This window comes from Marmota flaviventris, chromosome 4, assembly GCF_047511675.1.
Source record: "Marmota flaviventris isolate mMarFla1 chromosome 4, mMarFla1.hap1, whole genome shotgun sequence".
Classification (NCBI taxonomy): Eukaryota; Metazoa; Chordata; class Mammalia; order Rodentia; family Sciuridae; genus Marmota; species Marmota flaviventris.
Genome location: NC_092501.1, coordinates 8,775,736 through 8,795,637, shown reverse-complemented (window position 1 = coordinate 8,795,637; position 19,902 = coordinate 8,775,736). Strand labels below are relative to the sequence as shown.

Sequence of the window (19,902 nt, the reverse complement as noted above, 5' to 3'; positions counted from 1 at the left end):
TCTTCAAGGATCCTCTAACAAGTGAGGATGGGAGGTGTTAACGCCTGGGGTTTGTCTCCATGATAGTTTAATGGGAACCCAGGGACATTGCCAGCACCTATAGCATCATAACCGCCACCTGGGAGCTATTGTGAGGTCTGTGTTTCAGGCATCAAGTGCCCCCTGGGGGGAAATGGGCACACCTTACTGCATCCTGGCATGCTGGTGCCCAGGGAGGAGAATGGCAAGGTGGCTAGGAGGTCATCTGGCTGCTGGGTTCCCAGGGATGAAGAAGAGCCCAGCGGTCATCTGCCAGTCTAATTTATCAACCTTTCCCCTTATGAGTGATGCTTTCCACGTGTGGTTTAAGAGGTGGCTTCTGCCCTACCCCATGTAGGAAAGACACTTCCCCAAATTCCACAAAAACACACACATTCATAAAACGATACTCCTACGTTACTCTAAAATCTTTTCTTTTGAATTTTCTTAATTTCCTATCCTTATTTAATTTTCCACCTTATTTAAGTATGTTTTCCAACTTATTTTTATCATGACCGTCAAGAAGTGTGTGTTTGTGTGTGAACAAGTCATACACATTTAATAGAAAAAGGGGACAGCAGACAGGGCTTCCCCGCGCTGCCCACAGCTGCCCTGCCGCCACCCCCGGGCTCTGGCTCCCCCTGCTGGACCGTGTGGTCCATTACTAACCAAGACGCCCGCACTGTGACAAAAGACCTGAGAAGAACAACTTCAAAGAGGGCAGGTCTTTTTGGCTCATGGTTTCAGAGGTTTCAGGCCACGGTCATTTGGCTCTGTTGCTTAGGGTCTGCGGTGACACAGTGATTCAGGTCAGGAGCACATGGTGGACAAGGCTGGTTGGCCTCGTGGTAGTCAGAAAGCAAAAAAGAGAAGGCAGGAAGGTGCTGGGGCCCAGTACCCCTTCAAGGGCACACCCGCAGTCACCTAAGGTCCTTCCACCAGGCTCCACCCCCTCAAGGCTCCACCCCTCCCAGGAGCACCACGGCGGTGACCCCGCCTTCGCCTCAACGTGGGCCTTTGGGGTACACTCCAGCTCCGCGCTCCAGCAAAACTTAAAGGGAAGCTAAAGGTCTGGAAGAGAAACTTAATCAAATTTCAGGATCTAGTCCATATTGATCTTCTTCTACAAAAGCAAGGTCTGGCTCTGGACAGATCACACTTCAGGAAGCATCTTCCAGGCCAGTGATTCTGGAATGTTAATGTGCGTATAAATCTCCCAGGAGTCTTGTGCAAATGAAGGGTCTAATTCTGTAGGTCTGGGGTGGGACCTAAAAATATGTCCCTCTAACAAGTTCCCAGGAGGCCCATGGTTGTCTGGTCCAAGAAAAACCAAGCTGTGACTCTATGGGCGGGAGCACTGGATAAGAAGTGCCAGGCAAAATATGTCCCTGGGCCAGAGGCAGCAGCATCTCCCAAGAAATGCTGACTCCCAGACCCTCCCCAGAACTTTCACGAATCCCCCCACACTCTCCCCATGAATCTCATGCTTAGGAATTTGGGACAGGAATCTGCCATGGGGAATCCTCTAGGCTGATACTTGTGAGGGATCAGAAGATGGGTGACCTCAACGTGGACAGTTGTGGGGTCACCCAGCAAAGGGCCTTGGCTGGGATTCGATCCTGCTTTGTCCAGTGTTCCTCTATCGTCTGGTTTACGAGCCCAAGTCTCCTCTCTCTTTCCTTCCTGGCAATCAAAGTGTCCTGGCACTGAGCTTCCTCACCCACGTCCTTGTGTCATAGAGTTGAGGAGATGCAGGCTCAGGCAGGGTCACTCCAAAAGTTACCTAGAACCGAGGTCAGCTGTGCCCTTCGGGAAGCTTCTTTAGGTAGGCCAACCCAGAAGGGTGGGACACCGGAGCAGAGGAGGCCACTCACCTGGAGACCTCTGGGAGAGTTCATTCCTACACGGAGGTGTCAGAAGCCACGTCTGATGTGGTTCTGTCTCTCTGCAGGGGCAGGTTATTATCTGGGGAAGTTAAAGGTCTGGAAGAGAAATAATCACACTTCAGGATCTAGTCCATATTGATATTGCTGCACACATGCACTCCTTCTTTTCCTCCACCAGAATTTCTGCTGGGTTCTTGCCAGCCATTCTGATGAGCGCTGTCCCTCTAAGACAGAGTCTGTCCCTGTGGAGGGCCAGCTGATTTTAACAGGCATGAGGGTCAGGAATGGGGATCTCCTCCAGCCCTTTCCTGACTGGTTAGTTGGAGACCTTTGTCTGGCCCTACACTCTCCTTTCAAGAAAGCTGCCCCAGTCAATACCTTGGTTGACGCCTGTCTGAGAACAGACTGTGAGAGCCCTGCTTTGGTTGTCTGTGTTGCATTTATGATCCATCCCCAGAGCCTGAGAGATGCTTTTCTGAAGTACGGATGAGCTTGGGTCCCTGGATTTGAAGAAATAATATGCCAGACACTAACCTTCAGGTAAGGCCAACGGATGAAAATAATATGCCAGACACTAACCTTCAGGTAAGGCCAACGGATGCACATTTTCAGTAGGATCCCCAAATAGGTCTCTAGATGCCTGAATTTAAGATCCTAATGCATTGGTTGACTTCTCTGGTACATTCTGAGTAAGTGTTCATGACAAAGAGTTTAGTAGTTAGGAGCATGGCTGTGTGGTACACGTCAACTGAGGTTGCTGGATTTGCAAAGCAAAATGCAGGTCATCCAGCAAATTTGAATTTCAGCTGTTCCATTTGCTTATCATAAGGAATTACTGATTTTTATTGAAAATCCAAGTTTTTCTGGGTGTCCTGAGTATCTTTGATACCTGTCTCTGGGCTGGTGAAGGGGTATAGTAAAGCCCTGCTGTGGAGCAGTTACCACTTTCCTTGGCGTAAACACTCCCACCATGGCTGACTGTAGCTGCTAATGTGAAGTCAGGGAATGTGGGGCTGGAAAGAGATGCACACTATTGGCTCTCTTTCAGATAATTTGGATTTGGAATGACTTTCCAGTGGCTGGTGGGTTGAAGGCTTGATCCCCAGTGGATGGTGCTGTCGGAGACTTGAGGAGGGGGGCTTAGCTGGAGAAAGCAGCTGAGGGGACCATGCCTTTGGAGGGTTTATTTTGTCCCCAGCTCCTTCCTCCCTCCCTGCTTCCAGGCCACCATGAGGTGAGCAGCTTTGCTCTGCTACAATCTCCCCACCATGATGCTCTGCCTCACCTCAAGCTCAAAGGGAAGGGACCAAGCAATTAGGGACCCAACCTCTGAAATCATGATCCAAAATAAATCTTTCCTCCCTGCAGTTTGTTTTCTCAGGTATTTTGTCACAGTGACAGAAAGCCGAGTGGCATCCTACCTCTTGCCACTTGCCACTTTATCATCCCTACAGTCATTTATATTACAAAGTCTTGGTTTCATATAATACACTAGGACCATAATGTGGCCTGTGTTAGGAAGGTAATTGATTGAGAAGGCTAAGTGAGAAATGATCAGTCAAGACCTGTTGAGGGCCCTGGAGTGGGGAGAACACTAGTCTCCCTGTATTCATTGTGTGACTCCAATTGTCCGAACAATGGAGTCCACTATTGTTCTCTGAGAAAGTCTTGCTGAACTCCCATCTCGTGTGGGTGCATTCTTGACAATGCTCTTGTGTTTGACCTGACAAACTAGGCAGGATTTGTCTTGGACCAGTCTTGCTTCTGGCAAGGCACTCTCTGACTGGACCCTTGGATGAACTCTTAACTTTTATTTATCTAAAACATCCCAGCTCCACAGTTGAACTCATCCACCCCTAGGACCTGGTAGACTGGACTTGCCATAGGTTCCTGGAGCCATTGATGAGTTTACTGGGTTATTTCTATTTTAGGAACAGATTTCTGATCTCTATGAATACAATCAGTCCCCTTTATCTGTAGGTTCTGAATTCAAGGGTTCAGCAGACCATGGTTCTCAGGAGTTTTATAAATGCTGATGCCCGAGAAACACCTGGAGGTTCTGGCCTGATGAGTGGGATGTGGCTGGGCATTGGAACATCTGGCTGCTCCCCACAGCTTTCTGCTGGGCAGCCCAGTGGAGAGCAGCTGTCTTAGAGAAATCTCTAGGATCTTGTCTATCGTGGTCTCACTCCTCCCATTTGAATGGAAGTTCCAAGAGGCCAGGAACTTGATTGCTCTTGATTGTTCTATTTCCCCTTCCCCCAGCATGGTTCTGGCACACAGAGGTTACTCAGGACATATTTGTGGAATGGAAAAAAAAAAAAAAAAAAGGCTTAGAGAGCACTACAAAGTGAGCCAGGAGCTCAGGGCCATGGGTAGCAAGACTCGCTTCTGCCACCCAGAGGTGATGGGAGGGGTGGGCTCCTGCCATCCTGCACCCCTGGAGCTGGTTCTGCTCTGGTTGCCTGGTTGGACTGTTCAGATGAGGTCATCACACTCCCATAGGAGGACGTGGCCTTCCTGGAGGCCTGAGGGGTGGGGCCAGTCTTCAGGCAGGAAAAGGGAAGACGGAAAAGAGCTTTGTGCTAACAGGTGAGAGGACTGTTGCCACTCTGTGCCTTAATCCCTTTATCTAGTCAGAAGGGTTCTGCCATCCTTTCAAGGCCCTGGGGGTGAGGGAAAGGTGGAACCTGCCACCTTTCCTGGGGCAGGCTGGGGGCAAAGTCAAGAGACAGGCACCACATGGAGGGCCCCAGCGCAGGGCACAATCAGAAGTGAGCTGCTGGACCTGTGGACCAGTGCTCCTCCTTGATGGTGCCACCTCCCTGCACAGTTCTAGTCTGGTCTTGGCCATGAAGTGACATCTGGATTCCACAAAAGCGGGAAGGGAGGAAGGGTGGACAGCGTCTCCAAGACCAGGATCCCACCTGGGAGGAACAGTGGTTAGAGAGCCCCTCCAAGGGAAGGTGCACCCCAGGAAAGAGGGCTTCACTCACAGCCCACTCACAGCTGGCGAAGCCCCCCTGTGGCATCTGGGCCCTTTTCAGTTGCACTGCAGAGGACGTGACAAATGCACCAACTCATTAAGGAGGAGGACAGGGAGGATGGGACTCCTTCCTGAGGAAGCAGCGAAGGGAGAGAGAGAGAGCGCGCGGGCGGCTGTGTTTGGGAGCTGAAAGCAGTTTGGTTAGCAGGAGGAGAGGGCATGTGGGATGTGGTGGGGAGGAGGCCAGAAGAAGAGGCGGTGAAGACTGGAGCCTATTGGGCCACACTGAGGGGCACTTTACATGCCATAGTTCCACTCCTTTTAAGTGTGTGATTCAGTGATTTGGGTACATTTCCGAAGATGTGCTGCTGGCCACAATTCAGTTTAGAACGTTTCTGTCATCCCCAGAGATCCCGTTTGTCCTTCTACGGCTGATCCCCAGGCAGCCGTCAGTCTATCTTCTGTGCTTTCAAGTCTTTGTGGTTGTTTTAAAATGACCCCTTTCTTCCTTAGCTTCCTGCTGCAGAGTGAGTTGGCTATTTTGTTATCCCTCTGTCCTCTGTCACAGCAGGCCCCTTCTAGGTCCATGCTCATGAACCTGCCCTCTTCCTGGGAAGCCGGAAGCACTGCCTGAGCCTGTAGCTGCAAGGTGCCTGAGCCCAGGTGCCTTCGGTTCCATTGGCAGGGGCCCAACCCACCACAGGCTAAAGCAGCTCCCAGACTCCACCAGATCACGGGGAAGGGAGTCGACTGCGGTTTCCCTTATCTTGAAATAACAACTTCCTGTATTAGCCTGGCGTGAAGATGGCGCCAGGCAGGTTCGACCATGATTCTGCTGGTCCCACCACAACCAGACGAGCCAGGAGACAGGGGATGGGCAGCCTGACTGTATTTGGAAGGCTCCTTCCTGCTGTCGGTCATTATGAAATACGGACACAGATAACATAGGAGAGAAGACCCTCCTTCCTAAGGCCACGCCAGGTCGGAACTGTAGGCTGTGACTCCCACCCCACCAACCATGACGTGGAGGGCACCTGAGGAAGGGTAGGGTTAGCAGGGTCCAGGCTCCACTCTGGTCTTATGGTGCCGTTGTCCCACTGAACATCCCATTCAGCTCTGTCCCCTATCAGTTACTACATGTAGAAGAAAGGAACTGGCCATCTTGGCAGGTACATCCCATGGACTTCGCCAGGTAGGTGTCTTACCTGATGGTTCATTCTGCCTGTGGAGGCATGCGGCCCGGGTTCGATCCTCAGCACCACGTACAAAACGAAGATGTTGTGTCCGCCGAAAACTAAAACAAAATAAATATTTAAAATAAATAAAGTGCAAACCATTCTCCATCTTCATTTTAATAATCATGAGTTTAAAATCAACATATGTTGGTGTTAAATGTTAGATTGTACTTGATGTTGTAGTGTTTCCTCTTCTATAGTTTCATAGTCTGTCTTTTCTTCCTTTTTCCACTTTTGCATTCCAAGATGTGTTAAGTTTAGAGCACGGTCCTTTCAGGCTGAATATGGGCAATTCCTATGGGAAATTCTCTACCTGTTTGTTAAGCATGCCTTAGCCCTGACCTTAAATCAAGATTTTCTGGCTTTTTCCCAGGAATCATTTAGGAATGTGGTCTCTTGCTTCAATTCACTGTATATAAATAAGGTTTCCTTGAGAGGAGTGGGGATACAATTGCAAAAGAAAAGAAAAGTAATTATACCTGTAAATATAGACCGTGGCTTTAAGATAACCCCATCCTAGGCAACTAGTATGATGACTAAACATGAAAAAAAAAATCAAAAGAAACATACTTAAGATGTTCAAGCCACCACATTACCACAACATTACCAGGACATTCCTCTGCTTTAGAAAGTTAACATTTATGGTTTATTTTTTGCAAACTTTTCCAAGGATATATACATCTCTGTACTATGTCCCGATGCAACAGTTACTAGGGAGAAATATTCATCTATTTTAAAAGATAAGAAAATAGAAAAGAATGTTGCTCTTTATGTGCCAAGATATATGCAGAGGTGGTGTTCCATAAACGTTCACAAATTGGACAAATGTTTTTGTTTTGTAAAGTTTAACGAATTTCTTCCAAAGATATTGAAAAGGTCACTTATAATTTGAAAGACATTGATCTTAAGCAAATTAAAGCAATACAAGGTTTTTTTTTAAGTACCTAGGGAAAATACACAGTGACTTCATCTGACTCTGTCAATTTATAGCCAGACTCAAAATATTTAATGTGCATGTTTTTGTCCAGGTTTTCATGTGCAGTCAGTATGCTAAAAATCATGGCCCACTTTTGGGAGACGTCTCACCATTGATAAAAATTAAGAAGACTGTTCACTCTGTGATTTAGTTGGTCTGATTCTGCAAATCCTTTAGAAAGAGTTTTCACAACTCCAAGTAGACTTTTTAATGCTTGATGTTTGAATAAACTTTAAAACACAAGCAGTGTAAAGCAATTTAGAACCAGCTCATCAAATCAGGCTGGACTATAAAAATCATCCAGAGAGAGAGATTCAGCATAAATCACCACAGAAACACTTGAGATGTAGACTTTTTTTTTTTTATTCTGCTACGACTTGATATTATGCTTTAGAATACACTTCTTTTAATTCTTAAGACCTATAATATTTCTCTCTAGTGTCTAATTAAGATATTGCATTCCAGAAAGTGAAAATAAAAGATCATCTGTTTTATAAACCAAACCAAACACTCAAACTAGCTTGAAAAATAATAATAAAGCTATTAATTTAAAGTACAAATAAGGAAACAAACCATCTTATCTGTTCTCTAGGCACTGTGCCACCTAGTGGTGGAAAACCCACACTGCCAGTGTGACAACCTGACCATCTCCAAGGAGCCTGCTCAGAGCCAGGGAGTGGGGTGGGGGAGTGGGGTGTGTGGGGGGGACTGTTGGACACCCCAAGAATAATCCTCACAAATGAGGCACAACAGAGGAGGAAGGAAGAGAAAGATTCCAGGATTTTTCATTTTTGAGAAGAAGACTATCCTCCCAGGGAAGGAACTCCTGGGATCAAGTCCCAAATCTGTTGCTCCCAATCAGTGGGAGCCTGAGCCAGACCAAGAGAGCAGGTGACTGAGATGCGGTGGGAAGAAATGATGGGGAAGCTGTACCAGAATCCAACGATGGGGAGAGAGGCTGCTCAAATGCCAACAAGTCCCCTGCCACCCCGACCCCCTCGCAGTGCAAAGAGGAGGGACCGTACAGGGGAAGAGGACTGTGCATGGGCAACTCTGAGCCCCAGGACAGCCCCGTGTTGACCTGGAAAAGGTGTTGGGGGTGAAGGAAAATGGGAGAGAAGGACCTACAGAAGCTGCCACTACCAGGGACCTGGGTGAAGGGCAGCACCCAGCACCGCTGAGCCTGCACTGAAGCCAGGACCCCTCCCAGGAGGACCCCCTGTCAGGGCCAGGGGAGGCAGCCCACTTATTAATTCTCTTGCAGGAAGTCTAGTTTTGCAGACAAAGACGCCCAAGGTCATGCTATTTAAATTAGAAAAAGCAAAACAAAACACCCACCAATATCAATATAATCTGAGGTCAGATTTCGCAGGAAATGGTGTGGGGACTGAAAGATGCAAATCAGCCTGATAAGGAGATTGAAACTGAATATGAAGTTGAGGGAATTCACAGAAGAAAATATCAACAGACCAGAATTGAGCAGGTCCAATTGTCACCACCCTTAAATGACAGGTTTGGTCCAAAGTAAGGAACACCATCACAATTGACAATAGTAATAGCTAATATCCAATGAGCATATTAACAATATATATATATATATATATATATATATATATATATATATATATATATATATATATAATAGATTGAAGTTCTTAGAAGATATCTGCTTCCAAAACAAACCAGATTAACAGTTTTGATGACCCGTCATGATAGGCAGAGGACCTTAGAAATATTGGAGCAGATGCAAGGCAAGGCATGGGGCTCTGGCCACAGGAATGCTGTGCCTCTGCTTTATGTTGGAGAGATTTGGGGCTCCTGGGGTCAAGAAGGGGTGCTCAAGGACTCACCCTTTTATAATGGGACAACTCCAGCGATCTGTACTTGTTGAATACACCCCCTGAGGGCAAGTGTCAATCCTGATTCACCTTCACCCTTTCAGGACACTTTGCCAGGAATCACCATCATCTTGGGATGCAGCCTTCTATATGTTTCACAAAACACAGGGTATGCCTCCATTATCCCCTTCTTTCTGCCTGGAAATGGGACATATCCTCTGGAAGTACCCCTGCTTGCCTTCCCAGGTTTTGAAACTTCCCACCTGAGATCCTGGCCTTTTCCATAAATGGAGGCAGGGCCTAAGAGTTGTCTGTAAGAATCCGATTCTCACTGTCTCAGGTGGAGATGGTGCTAAGAACTGGTCTCTCTCTGAATCCCATCCCTGACTCCTTACCCCACAAGGGGCTTGCCCAAGGAAGGAGTCACATTTTTCAAGAAGGCTAAATCTAATCAAGCATGCATAGAAAGATGGTGTGAGTCACACTACACAAACATGAAACCATCTTATCTTAAAACCTTGATTGGCGAGGTCTCTCCTCAGGACACAGGATGAGAGTGAGGGAGTATATCTTATTTGGGATCTAACCCCAAGGAGAGTACACATTCATGACCTTTCAGCTGTGCCTTGAAATAGAGCCTTGGGAAGATCCGGAATGGTCACCGCTAAGAATTTTGAAATGGCCCACTGAATTCTTACATGGATTGGACCACGCTTTGACAGGCGGTCCATTGCTAACTATTCTAATAGGGGAGGTCAAAACAAAAAGAGCGACTGGTGGCCACTGGGCTCACCGTCTGCCACCTGGCCGTGCCTCCCACCCACAGTCCCACAGGTGAGGCTGTGGTCCGTGAACCTGCAGCCTCCTCAGCTGCTGTCACCATTGTGGTTCCCTGTGGCAGCCTCTACCACGGCCACCAGCAGCAGCTCCATGCCCTGGGCACTGTTCCCACACACCCAATGCAGTGACGAGATAATGGAAACATTTAATCAGGAAACTGTTTAGTGGTGGGGCATAAACGACAAGAACAGAACGGGACTGTTGAGAAGAGTGACATGTCAAGAGACATGTCAAGAGACACGTGTCAATGCTGAAGTGGGCGAGATGATCCTAATGATCCTGCAGAGGCCCAACCCCCCTTGGGAGAGATGTGGGCATGAGACGGTGGGAACAGGGACGAGGAGCCTGCACACGGTGACCCAGGAGTTCTCCGTTTTGCCCCTGATGGCTTCACTTTGGAACCGGGGTCTTCCTGTTTGCAATCACGCATGCAGCCTTGTCAGTGAAGAGGAACCTTCCCGTGGTGCTCCTGCCCGTGGTAGTCGAGCATGTTTATGTCATGCTCACCGGTGATGAGGAAGCCCTAACTCCTGGGACCTCAGAAGGTGACTAAAGTTAGGTCATGAGGGTGACATGACAAGTGAGTGCCTTTATAAAAAGAGAACATTTGGAGGCTGAGTGTAGCTCAGTGCACAGGGCATGCCAAATGTGCACGAGGCCCTGGGCTCAATCCCAGCACCAAAAAATGAATAAGTAAACAAAGGAGAAATCTGAAGGCAGACACACACACACACATACACACACACACACACACACACACACCACCACCACCACCACCACCAAGTACAGATGAAAGGGGACGTGGAGGTGATACTTCAGCCTGTTGAGGAAGGCCAGAGAGACCCACAAATCACCAGAATCTGGGGGAGAGGCAGGAACAGGTCCTTTCTCACTGACCTCAGAGGGAACCGACTTTCTGACAACTGAATCTCAGACTTCTCTCCTGTGGATCTTTGAGACAATGAATTTCTGCATTTAAGTCACCCAGTTTGGTGGTACATGGTCACCGCAGCCCTAGAAAATGAGAATGTCATCAACATCCTTCAAGAAGAATGTGCCCAAATCAACAGTCCATAAAGACATTTCTGATCTTGGATAAGATACATGCCAGTGTCTACTGGGCCCTGTGACATAAGTGGCATGAAGTCTTCACAGGAGCAGAAGAGCCTGAAGAAGATGAAGCAAAAAGACACCAGGGCTCAAAGAGGGAACACTTGAAGGAATGAAAGAGAAGGCAAGGGAGAGAGGGAAGGGAGAGAGGACCCAGAGGCAGGCTGCTCAGTTTGGGTTGCCCTGGATTTCCCTGGCAAGGGGCGTGGGGGAGACTGTTTTCAGATCCAGATGCTCACGTGACAACCTGCACTGGTTCAATCGGAACCACGGGATTGGGACCAGGTGTCAGGGTATTGCAGAGGTCCCCAGATGATCCCATCTTGCAGCCAAGGTTGTCAACCACGGCCTAGAGAGCCCCTGATTTTGGGTGAACTGTGTTTAAAAATGATAACTTTCTCCTAAATCCAGTTCTGAAGCATTTTGAAACATTTTGGAGCTCGTGAAATATTCCAGAGTCAAATCATCAGTGGTTGGTGAGCCTGTGAGTTCCACAGGGAGATTTCTTTCTGGGCTGGATGATATTTCACAAGTGAAGCATTGGTCTGTGCAATAGAGCATCCCCAGATAATCCTGGGCCCTCTTCTCCCATGGGCCAGGCGCCATAAACTGAGGAGTGTGTCATCGGGCACGCCCAGGAGGACACAGGAGTGTTTGGGCAGTGGGCAGCCCGCCTTCCCGGGTCTCTCCTCAGTTACTCTCGAGAGTTGCATGCTTCTGCTGGGGCTCTGTGCCACTGCTCCCTGACTTATGGCTGCCCAGGCCCAGAGTGACTTCACAGGAGGAGATGACAACTAACTGCGATGCAGCAGCTCAAGACGCAGGTGAGGACGAGGCCGGAAGTGCCCCTCAGGAGAAAGCAGGGAAAAGAAATACTGAAAAATGTACCCATCCCCAGCAACGTGAAAGCCACAGTGAGTCAGAGCTTGTGTGGATCCTTGAGGAAAAACATAAATACTAAAAACACCCCTGACTCTCCACGGCTTAAAACCAAATACGCTAGATTTTTCTTTTTTTTTAAGTTTTATTTTTTTTAATTTTTTTTAAAATTTTTATTGTTGGTTGTTCAAAACATTACATAGTTCTTGATATATCATATTTCACACTTTGATTCAAGTAGGTTATGAACTCCCATTTTTACCCCGTATACAGATTGCAGAATCACATCAGTTACACATCCATTGATTTACATATTGCCATACTAGTGTCTGTTGTGTTCTGCTGCCTTTCCTATCCTCTACTATCCCCCCTCCCCTCCCCGCCCCTCCCCTCTTCTCTCTCTACCCCCTCTACTGACATTCATTTCTCCCCCTTGTATTATTTTTCCCTTTCCCCTCACTTCCTCTTGTATGTAATTTTGTATAACCCTGAGGGTCTCCTTCCATTTCCATGCAATTTCCCTTCTCTCTCCCTTTCCCTCCCACCTCTCATCCCTGTTTAATGTTAATCTTCTTCTCCTGCTCTTCGTCCCTACTCTGTTCTTAGTTACTCTCCTTATATCAAAGAAGACATTTGGCATTTGTTTTTCAGGGATTGGCTAGCTTCACTTAGCATAATCTGCTCTAATGCCATCCATTTCCCTGCAAATTCTATGATTTTGTCATTTTTTAATGCAGAGTAGTACTCCATTGTGTATAAATGCCACATTTTTTTTATCCATTCGTCTATTGAAGGGCATCTAGGTTGGTTCCACAGTCTTGCTATTGTGAATTGTGCTGCTATGAACATCGATGTAGCAGTGTCCCTGTAGCATGCTCTTTTTAGGTCTTTAGGGAATAGACCGAGAAGGGGAATAGCTGGGTCAAATGGTGGTTCCATTCCCAGCTTTCCAAGAAATCTCCATACTGCTTTCCAAATTGGCTGCACCAATTTGCAGTCCCACCAGCAATGTACAAGTGTACCCTTTTCCCCACATCCTCGCCAGCATTTGTTGTTGTTTGACTTCATAATGGCTGCCACATACGCTAGATTTTTCTTGTTTAAGAATAGAAAGGGTTTTGTTGTTGTTATTTTAAAAATGAGTTTTTTTGGTTTTGCTTTGTTTTTTAAGAGCAAGCCATCCAAGTTCATCTTTTTATCACCAGAGAGTTAAAATTGCTAATTTGTTATTGAAAAAAAAATAGATATAGAGCCATCCTTTATACAGCTGGTCCAGAGACAGAGTTGACATCTCCCTCGTCATGCAGGCAGGCCTAGGACGTGGGCTAGCAGCTGGGTTGGCGGAGCCCTGTAACGAGACCCCACTCTGTCCTCTTCCTGACCTAACTTCCCCAATGACGAGCGAAATTTTGCAAGTTGGGCACAAACCTAGTGGGATCAATGGGGCTTTGGCCTGAAATAGGAACCCACGAAACTAATATTTTCTTTTGCACATTTATGAAGAACAGGAAATCTTGATTTCTATAAAATTAACATAATGCAACCGACTGCATTTTACTCCAATGAAAGAACCGATTGTTTCTGTACACGGTAAATCAGAAACTAGGGGTTTCCTGTTCATTCTTATCACTTTGCGGGAGGCTTCTCCTCCACTGACCCTTCCTCCACCCTTCATCAGCACGTAATGCAACCTCTTCCTGGAGCCACGGGCCCCAGCAGAGACTGGAGAAGGTAGAAGGAGAAGGAGATGAGCAGGAATCTGTAGTCCAGGGCCCGGGGCAGGCAGAAGATGCCATGAGCAATTTGAAAACAATTTGCTGACAAACTCTTATTTTAAATCGCATCTAATTTAGCCACCTGTTGGAAACAGGGATGACAGCCAACAAGAGGAGGAGAGGGGGACACCCTGATTTTCAGAATCAAATCATATAATTTTAAACTGGAAACTTGTGACATGATGAAAAGCTAAAAAAAAAAAAAAGCAGAAAGTGATATACACAACCACACCACCCTATTAAGTGTGCGAACTCAAAATTGGGGATGAGATAGTTAACAACAATGAAGGAAGCATGTGTGTGCCTCAAAAAACAGCTGTAGAGGAGGTGCACTATTAACACATATCTTGGGAGTACTGGCTTTATTTTCTTCAGTATATTTTTTTTTCTGGTACTGGCAATTGAACCCCCAGGGGTGCTTAACCACTGAGCCACATCCCCAATCCTTTTTTATATTTTATTTATAGACAAGGTCTTTTTGAGTTGCTCGGGGCCTCACTAATTTGCTGAGGCTGGCTCTGAACCAGCAATCCTCCTCCCTCGACCTCCCTAGCTGCTTGGATTACAGACGTACACCACCGTGCCTGGCTGTTTGGTAAATTTTTATATACTTCAGACAGTTTTTCTTTAGTGAACATGTATTATTTTGATCATGCTAACAAATAAAAGTTACGAAGTAAATTTTCACCTATTGATGGACTTCAACCCGCATTTCCTTTTTTTCTTTCTCTTAACCTGTGTCTCATTACAACATTTCACAGTGTCATGAAAAAGGACCCTGAAGAGGTCCCCTTCCTGAGGGTTCCCGTCCTGCCTCAGGAAGATACAATATTATTGTCCCCTTTTTTCAAAAGGGGCCATGAGCTGAGCAAGGTGAGGTCCTGGTCCGACGTCTGTGGGGAGTCAGTCTCGGGGTGGTGAGGCCTCAGGCTTCCTTACTCTGGGAATGTGCCTGTTAAGTCAGCCCTCCCCACAACTTAGGCAATAAAGAGTTCTCCCTGAGTTAGCACAATATCTAAGATGACAACATTGTTAGTTCTTCAACATCCTATTAAAATCAGCATTTCATTTTCAGTATCAGAGAGAATGCTAGAACCTGCTGTGGCGATGGGCAAAGGTACAACTTATGCAGTCGACGGGAGAAATAAATAATGTCCACGCACTTCTGTCCTCATCAATGTTTCATTCACTAAAATCACTCAATACAATTAACTCAATAGGTTCTGAATCAAGAAAATGACAATCCTTAATGCTGGGCACTGCAATAGACATAATCAATTCAAAGCAAACAATTCTAAGTTAACTCTAAGCACTGCAAACACACTTAATCCTGACAGACTCGTTACAGACATTCTCTCTGAAGGCTACACTAGAGTCTCCAGCCTTAGGCCTTAAGTCCAGCAGATGCACACTCACTCAGACCAGGTCAGGAACTGATGGAGGCTTTTCCTGCTGTGGAGTTGACGGCTGGTTGAAGAGACGGTTGTAAGGAGAAGTTGCTGTTCTCACCAGGGTCAAGAGGCTGCTGTAGAGTTTGAGAGTGGTGAGGATGATACAGAGGGTCAGGCAGATGATGAGAAGAGATGGGATGTCAGTCCAGGTCCTCATCAGGCTCTCCAGCATGTGGGCATCAGTGTTGGCTGGCTGAATGTGGATCCATTTGCTCCATCATTTATACTAAATTTGGGGGGCTTCTGACTGTCCTTTGGGTCCCTATGAGCTGTTACCAGGGTTCTCAGTGTTGTCTTACATTATAGAGTCAGGACATATGGTTTAGTGATTTCTGCCCTGATCTTACACCTCTGATTCTTATCAGGGTGAAGGCAAATGACATGTGACTTCACCCTGACTCTTATCAGGGTTGTGGAAAGTGGTTTGTCTTTATCAGGCTATGCCTGATTGACATAGTGGAGTGCTCTGTAGGCTGCTGCCTGGTGGGACTGCAGGTTTATATAAAATGGAGTTGCTGAGGCTAAGGTCATCCTTACACCTGCCCCTTCAGATCCCTGAAGGCCTGCTGGGGCCACTTCCAGATCCAGGAGCCCAGGCTGGTGCAGTGGTATCCAGGTCCCAGCCAGACCTGGCCCCAGGTGTGATCAGAGCACTGGCACCCAGGTTCAGGCCAATTCTGTGGGATTGCTGCCCCCTCCAGCCCAGAGGCACGCCCATTCACCAGATCCAAATGTGTCTGCTCAAAAGTCGCCTGCTCAGGGAGGCCTCCCCTGGGGCCCTTGCTTCTGGCAGCTTCCTCCTGCCCACATTTCGTCCCCTCTCCCCTGGCTTATTGTGCTCCAGGGCCCTTCCACCAATGAAATGCTGTGTGCCCATTTGTATTATCTGTCCCCAACCAGAAAGCATGTTCTGTTCACTGATGTGTCCCCAGGGCCTGGGACAGGGGTTGGCATGTGGCAGGTGACAGTAGGCATTTAGTGAAGAGAAGAAAGGAGGGAGGGAGCCTGAAGATCCTGCCTTCCCAGAGCTGCTGCCAGGGACTGCGGCGCCTTCCCAGATGGCCACACGTGTCCTTCCTGCACTCCCCTAAGCCCCTGCTTCTCTGTCCTTCCTGCAGTGTCCTCAGTCCCTGTGTGGCACACAACAAACAGCAGTGCCAGGTGAAGATGCAGACACCTAAATGCCACCTTGGGAGGCAGCTGCCTTCCTTCCATGGTGACCCAGGAGGAACCAGGTCTCAGTCAAATGCCCAGCCGGTTCACGCAACGTGGCATGAGAATGTTCAGGGGTGGGAGTGGGTTGCCACAATAAGATTTTTGCTCTGACCCAATTTTCCCAAAACAGTACTATTTATGGTTGGAATAGCTAAGATGCTGAGCAGCTTATTTTGTGTAAAATTTAACTTCTCAACAATTATTGTAAGAAAAATATTATAACATTTTTATAACATTGAATAGCGAAGGAGCTGGAGACTCCAAAGTGTGTGTGTCTGGGTGGGGTAGTCAGGGCCAGAGCTGCTGAAGAAAGCATTGATAAGCTAGGACCGCACCAGGACACGGACACTGCAGCAAGCACAGTGTGAAGGACCACGGAGTCCGAGGACGGGACAGACTGGCCCTGAATCTCGTGGATGGCAGAGTGAACAGCAGGATCTAGGTAGCAGGGTCACAAGGGCCACAGCCTGCCTCCTGCTCCCAGGGACTTATCAGAAGGGAGGGAAAACCTGGGTTTTGAAGTGGATGAGCTATTCAGACTTCTTTTGACTTAATTCCATGAATCCCTCTGGGGGGAGTGAGGTCTCCAAGGAGACCTCATAGGAACGTAGAGATTCATTTTCGGTCCGTAAAATGTATTAGCTGTAGTTATTTTCGACTGTGTAATATTCCTTTCTCTTGATGCCTATTATTTTTCAGCTGTGGCCAAATTTGACTGACTTTATTCTATGACTTAATTGCATTGAAGACCGTCAGGAAAACTCAAAGTCTCTCTATAAGGCCATCTATGGAGGGATAGAAATCTTCCTGCTTAAATAATGCACAAGTCTCATGTATGTCTAATTTGACCCTCCCAGCAGCCCTCCAAACTAAGCAGGGCAGATGGTGTTCACTTTTTTAGACAAGGAAACTAAGTCTCAGTGAAGCTAAGTGAATTGCCCCAAATCACAGTATAGGGAGCAAGTCCCAGCTCCCACCTGCTTCCACCCACAGCCTGATGTTTGTCGTCATGACCAGGTGTGGACCCGGCTGGTCTGGGGCACTCCACATACAATAGTAGCCCAGAAGCCATTCCTATTGGACATGGTGACCAACACACCACAGTGGTCTCAATAAGTAAGCATATTCAGATTGAAAAAGACTTTCTTACAACCCCTTCTCACAGCCCCTGACCTGGCATCCACTAGGTCATCTCATCCTTTTCCCTGTTTCATCCGCAGGATATGGAGCTAGACATATGCTCTCGTAGGGGCATCCTCTCTCCAATTTCTGTTATACACAAGACTCAGAGCAGAGAGCAATTCCTTGAGATAATGGGATAATTTGTACTACAAGCCAATGATCCAGTAGAGAGAACGCTCCTGTTAGGGGAGCACTAATTTTACAAACATCAGCTATCCCTAGGTATGGCACAATGGGATTCACAAACATTTAAGTAGAAGGCAACATGCTAAGCACGTTATACGTAAGCATTATTTAAGTGAGGTCATGAACTATCTAAAGAGAAGTCAGGCCCTCAGGAACTTCACAAGCTAATGACGGACTCCTAACGATACTAGAGACGCAATCGAGGCAGGATGGATGGAGTGCTATGAAGAGGCATCCCAGGGTGAGTGTGGGAATTAGAAAATGGGGCAAATCTGCAGGTGAGGAATAAGGGGAAATTTTCAAAAAGAGGAGAGGCAGGGTGTGGGCATTGAAAGAGGAATAGAATCTCAGCAGCTTCTTCCCCCTGGGAGCAGCTACATGCTGAAGGAAATGATGCCCTCAGCAGGATTTAGGGATGCTGGTGGCCTCTCTCCCCGAGAGGGCTCGAGGGTCACACCTGCCCAGCCGGCCACCAGCACACTGTCAACCTTTGCTTCTGCTTTCAACTCCCAACTGTTCCATGAAATGCCTCCAGCAGGCAGAATCCCCCTTTCTCCCCATAGCAAATACCCACGGAATGCCAAAGCTAGTAAGTTGGCCCCTGCTCTGAACACCTGCCAGTCCAAGACAGAAGAACACCAAGTTGCCCAGCCAGCCCCACCCCCACCAGGGAGTCTGGAGAGTATATAAAGCCAAAGCTCCAGGATTCCAGCAGCCGAAAGCCCTCCCACCATGGGCACTCTCACCTTCCTCCTTTGGCTGCTGCTCTTCCAAGCCGTTATTCTACCTGGAGCAGGTACTGCAGATAAGGCGCCAGGTGCTTTCGTTCCTGCCTTGTTACAAGCGGGACGTCCAGACACAGGGAGCTTTTGCTCTGTTTAATGCCACCCAGCCACTGATAAGATGTTGCTGCAGCGATGACCCATTGTCATAATCAATTTTAGGGCAGTTGGGTCAGATATTTTCTGTAAGTTTTGCTTTCTGTGAGCAAGTGTTTGCTGGCTTATGGCTCTTGTAAAATGGGCTTATTGCTCTTGTAAAAATGCCCTATTATAAGAGCAATAAGGATTCTGGGGGAAATAATGAAGGAATACTTGGCTGTGGGACAATCCAGCATGGGTTTTACAAGTGTCCTTTGGCTTCTGTATTGATATTTGACCCAAGGGGTATTGCAATCATGACTTCTTATTGTTGCTGAATGGAGATGGAAATGTAAAGTAAAAAAAAAATCTTAGCTTGAAACACTGACATTTCGTAAAATTATTTGGAGTTGATTTATGCAGGCTTCTAATCTGAAAATCTGTACCTTCTCTTAAAACTAGATTAGTTAATTTAATATTCTTGACTTTAATGTATATTTCTCATCTAGTTCTCTAAAGGAAATATTAATTTAATTTGGAACTAATTTAAAATATCTGCACAATTCTGATTATTTCATTATTATTTTGTGGTTTCATGGGGGGACAAAAAAAAAAAAGAAATATTCTTGACCAAAAAATAGCTTGAATATAATTCTTACTATTTGTAAAGAAGAAATATAACTCACCAGTCATAGAACAATGTTTGGGCCTAAAGTTTATATTAAAACCCTTTTTTTATTCTGCAAGTAATTGCGTGGATATATTTATGTTTAATATTCCAATATATTTATTAATTTATACCAGGGTGTTAAGAAGGATTTAAGTGATGTCTTAAACCTTTTGGGCCTCCTTTCTCATTTGGATGTCCTGGGAGTGCTGAACCCAGGGATATGGGCTGGGCCCTAATTGGGCCCCTTCTGGTCCCATGAACTTGGATAAGTTTGCAAGCTCTCTATGTTGAATATTCTCCCATGAAAAAAAGGTCTGATACCTGGGATTGTAAAAGGGACTTAATGAAATAATGTCTGTAAAATACTTGGAAGAGTGCTTCAGACATAGAAAACGCTCAATCGACGTAACTGTTACTATAGACATTGTATATGACAAACTGAGTATCTTAAACCAAGACAAGATAAAAATAGGGACTCTCAGCTTCAGAGAATAACATTTAACCATAATGTCTCCATTCCCCCTTTGAAACCAAGAAATTTTCCCCTTTCAGTATTTCAGTAATAAGTTTCAAGCAATAGATTCGATTTTAAAAACAAAGAGCAGGAGGGAAATTTTTTTTTTTTTCTCAGTGAATCTACACATGCAGGTAAGTACTCTGGGGACATCTGTCCTATACCAAGTGTGCCTAGAAACCAGTGGGGCTTGCTGGAGTATGACAGCTTGTGGAAATTTCTGAAAGAATTCAAAATTCACATTCATTGTATTTGTTAACTTGTGGCAAAGACGACGCTGA

General features: G+C 46.5%; 1 protein-coding gene across 1 annotated transcript in view; it reads left to right on the top strand.

The window, feature by feature from the left end:
- Window positions 1–18,309: 18,309 nt before the first annotated feature.
- The window catches only part of LOC114088538 (scavenger receptor cysteine-rich domain-containing protein DMBT1), a 93,672-nt gene continuing 92,079 nt past the window's right edge, over window positions 18,310–19,902 (top strand). Inside the window, exon 1 of the mRNA XM_071611696.1 lies at window positions 18,310–18,373. Coding sequence (XP_071467797.1) covers window positions 18,310–18,373 — 64 coding nt within the window. The remainder of the gene's footprint in view (window positions 18,374–19,902) is intronic.